At 39.4% G+C, this 5,823-nt stretch overlaps 2 protein-coding genes across 3 annotated transcripts in view; one reads left to right on the top strand and one right to left on the bottom strand.

Annotated features, from left to right (window-relative positions):
• adi1 (acireductone dioxygenase 1) overlaps nt 1-1,599 on the top strand; it is a 3,711-nt gene extending 2,112 nt beyond the window's left edge. The window contains exon 4 of the mRNA XM_046061881.1: nt 908-1,599. Within this exon, the coding sequence (XP_045917837.1) occupies nt 908-1,024 (117 nt within the window). The 3' untranslated portion in view covers nt 1,025-1,599. The remainder of the gene's footprint in view (nt 1-907) is intronic.
• A 45-nt stretch (nt 1,600-1,644) lies between these two features.
• Nucleotides 1,645-5,823, bottom strand: part of trappc12 (trafficking protein particle complex subunit 12) — a 34,332-nt gene continuing 30,153 nt past the window's right edge. For both annotated transcript variants that reach the window (XM_046061875.1, XM_046061876.1), the window contains exons 11-12: nt 4,249-4,336; nt 1,645-3,650 (exon numbers count right to left, since the gene is read on the bottom strand). In XM_046061875.1, coding sequence (XP_045917831.1) covers nt 3,408-3,650; nt 4,249-4,336 — 331 coding nt within the window. In that variant the 3' untranslated portion in view covers nt 1,645-3,407. The remainder of the gene's footprint in view (nt 3,651-4,248; nt 4,337-5,823) is intronic.

Here is a 5,823-nt window from a genome sequence, read left to right as displayed (position 1 = left end):
TTTTTCACTCATATTTTGTCTTTTTGTGTCTGTCCTCTCAGCTGAAGATGTTTTTTGAAGAGCACCTGCACTTGGATGATGAGATCCGCTACATCCTTGACGGCCAGGCCTACTTTGATGTCAGGGACAAGGAGGACCGATGGATCCGAATTGACATGGGCAAGGGAGACCTGATAACCCTGCCGGCCGGCATCTACCATCGTTTCACCCTGACAGAGACCGTACGTAGCATACATGAAGCGTCATTGATGTAGAGACACTTTCCTTTCATAAACATGACTGTAGTAGCTTTTTGGCTATCATGGGAAGTGTACATGTTCAACACTGACACTGTTAAAAACACAATTTAAATAATGCCGGAGGAGAAATTGGGATTATTGCTTGAGGAAAGAATGATATTTGAACAAGACTAGAGCAAATATTTAGAGCACAACCCAACTGGTATTTCTTTACTGCAGAATAGAAACAAAAAAGGTGCAGATGTGCTTTATTAAATAGTATTTATATTACCAAACGTAAGAAATTTAATTCTCATTAACATTTACAACAGAATACAGACTTTGTGCATTATAGTTACAGCATTACTATTTCCTCAAAGCGCAGCAGCTGTGTCACTACTGTTAGCATTGTCATAACTGTTGCCATCGGCATGTGAAGCTGTGTTTGTTTCTGCACATTAAGTTTACTTTTACATAAAGTCAGTTAGACTACTTAACGGCAGCTAATTCATTAGCTCCTGACTAGCTGAATGCTAAATGAATTAGTTTCTGTAAGGAAGGCTCACAAGCAGGGACAAGTGTAGGACCAAATGATGAATTCAACCCCCCCCCCCCAATGGGCAGGGCTGGGTTGACTTCTCTTTCTCCAGCCACATTCAGACTGATCTGAAAACTGTTTGTTTCTACAGAACTACACTAAAGCCATGAGGCTGTTTGTGGGAGAGCCGGTGTGGAAAGCTTACAACCGGCCCGCTGATGACTTTGACATCCGCCAGAAGTACGTGGTTTCTCTGCAGGGATCCTGAGAGCGAGCTGCAGCACACAAAATACTTTCAATGTCACTTGCACAGTTAGATTTTGATTCTACTGACAAAACATGAGCAGATAATAAAATCAGATAATTAACTACCCAGTTAAGTTTTTTAAAGTTGTTAAAATTAGTTTCACATCAACCAGATACAGTTAAATGTTGTTTCCAGGTTAATGCATCAGGAATAATGAAATAAATATATACCCCATTTTCAAAGGGGTCATTCTGTATGGGTACTTATAGCAGGACTTTGACTCAGAATGGATCGTCACTTCCTTCTGTTTAGGTTCAGAATATTTCTTTCACCACAGGATAATCTGTAGTGCCTTATTCTCATAAATTGGTTGTATTGTGTTAGGTGCTATCAAACTTACCCTCAACAGCATGTTATAAAGAATATTTGTGCCACTAATAAGTAGTATTTTCTAATTTCCTGTTCAGGTCTCTCTGAATCAAAAGTGAGAGATGTTATTTGACCAGTCTGTACTAATGGGGTGGAGAGTCTCTGACTGATGGCTATTATTACCATTACCTTTTCTGGTTTATGGAAAATAAAGTTGCTGCTATTTCCGTCTGTGTTTTGTTTTTCATTCTCTTTCCAATAAACTGGACAAGTTGGTTTGAAATAACAGTTTTATTAAAGAGAAAACAAATTGTATTTTGTAATATACATAAATATGATTAACACAATATGTAAACATTGATCATTAAAGAGCCACCAGGACAAATCAATAAAAGACTTAATACAATTATTTTTCATATTTTCATTTAAACAGAAAAAAAGTACAATTTTGGATTCCTAATATTTTACATTATTGTTTAGTGGACAGGATATGGTGCTATCTTAAGGACTGATTTATTTTCACTGCATGAGTCTGAGCTCACTGAAGCTCAGGATAATGCCCGCATCAAGTCTCACATTATGAGTCTGCAACTCCCTTTGAACTACCACCAGTCTGTAGAGCAATATACATCTATGTTCTGAGATCTCTCTTACATTCTCAGTGCTTAATTTGATGATTCCTCTGTAGTGGTTTGACTGGAATTCTTTAATAAAAATGAAACAATTTGGAGGTATAGGTTGACATTTTGGGAAATATTTTTCTTTGCTTACAGAGATATAGAAGAGAAGATCAATTCCACTCTCATGGCTGCGTGCTAAATATGAAGCTAGAGTAGAGCAGCTGGTTAGCTTAACTTAGCATAAAGACTGAAAGCAGGGGGATACAGCTAACATGTAAAAATCACAATTTGTGGACTGTTTCTTGGACACGTGAGGGACAATAACCTGCATGGTGGGAGTCACATGTAAGCTAAAGGCAGCTGAAGGCATCAGTAGTTTAAAAGACCTACTGCACTTCATTTTGTTTGTGTTTATTTTGGACAAAGCAGTTCCTTAACACTGTGAGAGAAAGACTGGTAACAAGCCAACATCCCTACAAAACATGAATCCTTGATCAGATTTTGAAAACTTTTTCCAATTTTTCCCTTATCCTTATCCAGTGAAAGAACTCCCATCAGTTCTGTTCACAATGTCTGGATGTATAAATATCAGACAATGAAGAGGAAATAGCTAATTTTAGTAGAAAGACAAAAAAACTTAGTGAAATGTATACATTTTAAAATAAAAATACAAGATTACAGTAGTGACAGTGACATGCTTGCAGATTAGCTCGCTATTGATAGTGCGAGTGATGTACTCCTGTCGGTCATGTGACCCTTAGCATGACATAGTAGTGGTCCCTTGAGAGTAGGTGAATTTTATTTAACTTTTAGACAGAGTCAGGCTAGCGGTTTCTCTGTTTCCAGCTTTACTGCCAAGCTAACTGCCTACTAGCTGTAGCTTAATATTTACGGTACGTGAGAGTGGTATCGATTCTCTCATCTAACACATGACAAGAAAGCAAATAAGTACATTTTCCAAAATGTCAAACTATTTCTTTCATCTGTAAACTATTAATAACATCCTCCTGCACACACAGGACTTTTATAGGGCCGTTTCTTTTCCAAAACGTCACTCCACCAGCATGAGTGAGCAGGCCACCGTTTCTGTTGCTGTAAGTAAATGTGCGAATCCTTTCTGGGTCACCCTTCAGAAGGATGGGAGTGCCGTGCCCCCTCTAAACACAAAGTAAAATGTGTACCTGGGCTTGGCTTTCCACATCCATTTAGTAAGAATATAACCAGTTTTAAAAGATCTTGTATCAACTTGCTTTTGGGAAAACAAACCAATCACTAAACATTTACTTTTCTGTCACCTCACTCCCATAGGAGCCAGAGCTTTTTACTCCTCTACTGATTCTTCGCTTGGAGTTTTATTCCCTGTCACAACGGAGGAGAAAGCAGTTGTGTGTGTCTCTCAGTTCACCCTCTTGCTCCTAGACTAGTTTGAGGCACTGTGTGTTGAAGCTGTCCCCCTCCCGGCAGGCCACAGCCTCCAGCAGAGCCTGCTTCTTCTGGGTGCTGCGAGACGACTCCAGCTCGTACATAGTGGTCAGGTTGAAGAGGACGCTCTCATGGAGGTAGAGTGCGGGGTCCTGCTGCACCAGGCCCTCCAGCTGGCCCAGGGACTCCTTCAGACGGCCTAGATAGAGCAGGCACACCGCTGCGTTGTTGTTGGCCTGGGAACGTACAGAGGGAGGGAACGCGTGAGGACAGAAGAGTTTGAATGCGAACTTACCATCAACAGTATCATTTTATTTGTTATGAAGCTGCTGTTGAGCTTTTGGGGTTGAATTTGAATTTCTGTCCCACAAGTCAAATGACACAGAGCACGGTGTCCTGGGTGAGCTACAGTACAGTAAAGTTTCAAACCTTGGCCCACCATTTCACTGACTGTACTGAGCAAAGTGCACTATGAACAGACGTTGCAGACCTGGGTGGATGATAAACTGTTGTTAGTCAAAAATTTGTTTCAACTCCCTGTAAAAGTACAAATTGTCATTTTTATAATTTCTGTTTGTGTATTGATTACACAAATGAGATACAATGTGTTAATTAGTAAGCTTTGGCATACTGATTCACTTTGGACAGAGCAAGGCTAGCTGTTTACCCCTGCTTTCAGTCTTCATGCTGAACCCAGCTAACCATGTCCTATTACTATAATAAAATGATACAATAAAATAATTAATTTCCCCCAGTATGTAATTTGAGCTGCATTATAAAGCTGTTGCAGAGTTAAAGAAACATGTATATTACAGTGTTTGTGGTAGCACTTACAACAGGATTTTTGGGGTCAATTTTCAACACATCAATGAAGGATGCGTGTGCTTCAGTGTAGTTGTTCTGACTGAGGTAAACAAAAGCCCTGGAAAACAAACAAACACACACAGTCACTACATCTACAAACAGTACTGATAATACCACAACACGAAAAGGAAAATTCTGTCGGTTTATCTTTGCCAAGAAGTTGATGTCAAACTTTTTACAATGGGCAGATTGTATTTACATAAAATATGATAAGGCTAATGTTGAAAAAAAGAAAAAATTAACAGAATGATTCTTTACAGTGCCATGTAAACTACAGCAGAACAAGCTGTAAACAACATATTATCACCTCTTAAGTTGATATGGCGAACATGTTAGTAAAGAGTTGTTTATTCACACATCCATCAGACACGTTCTTTGGGCTTGTGTTTCTGGCCACCTGACAAACCTCTGGTGTCTGGAAACAACGCTGATGGGAGCATCATAACAGTAAAGTGACGGGCGGCAAAAAACAAAACAATACGCTGTGTTGAGTTGAGGGAAACTCAGCTGATGATTCTCTGTGAGTTTGTCACTACATGCAAAATCTGTCATATACAAGTAGTCATTTGATGTATTGGTAATATAAAAATAATGCTTATGGAATCTTTAAAGAGCAACTTACCACCTGACTTTAACAGGAACATCCCCTTTACATAAGCCTGACCCCTGACACTTTAACTCGCTCTCCAAGTTCCTGTCACCTTTCAGTTTTAATCAGTCACAAGACAATTCTGACCCAACTACTGAGTGAAAGTCTGGTGTTTGTTGACACTGACCTGACATATATAGGTACTGGTCATATAATTAGAATATCATCAAAAAGTTGATTTATTTCAGTAATTCCATTCAAAAAGTGAAACTTGGATATTATATTCATTCATTACACACAGACTAATATATTTCAAATGTTTATTTCATTTAATTGTGATGATTAAAACTGACAACTAATGAAAAACCCAAATTCAGTATCTCTGAAAATTAGAATATTACTTATGACCAATACAAAAAATTTTTTAGAAATGTTGGCCAACTGAAAAGTATGAACATGAAAAGTATGAGCATGTACAGCACTCAATACTTAGTTGGGGCTCCTTTCGCCTGAATTACTGCAGCAATGCTGCGTGGAATGGAGTCAATCAGTCTGTGGCACTGCTCAGGTGTTATGAGAGCCCAGGTTGGTCTGATAGTGGCCTTCAGCTCTTCTGCATTGTTGGGTCTGGCGTATCGCATCTTCCTCTTCATAATACCCCATAGATTTTCTATAGGGTTAAGGTCAGGCGAGTTTGTTGGCCAATTAAGAACAGGGATACCATGGTCCTTAAACCAGGTACTGGTAGCTTTGGCACTGTGTGCAGGTGCCAAGTCCTGTTGGAAAATGAAATCTGCATCTCCATAAAGTTGGTCAGCAGCAGGAAGCATGAAGTGCTCTAAAACTTCCTGGTAGACGGCTGCGTTGACCTTTGACCTCAGAAAACACAGTGGACCAACACCAGCAGATGACATGGCACCCCAAACCATCACTGACTGTGGAAACTTTACACTGGA

The sequence above is a fragment of the Micropterus dolomieu genome, linkage group LG11 (assembly GCF_021292245.1).
Source record: "Micropterus dolomieu isolate WLL.071019.BEF.003 ecotype Adirondacks linkage group LG11, ASM2129224v1, whole genome shotgun sequence".
In the NCBI taxonomy this organism is placed as follows: domain Eukaryota; kingdom Metazoa; phylum Chordata; class Actinopteri; order Centrarchiformes; family Centrarchidae; genus Micropterus; species Micropterus dolomieu.
Note: the sequence above shows the minus strand (reverse complement) of the source record. Positions and strands in the feature narration are given on the sequence as shown.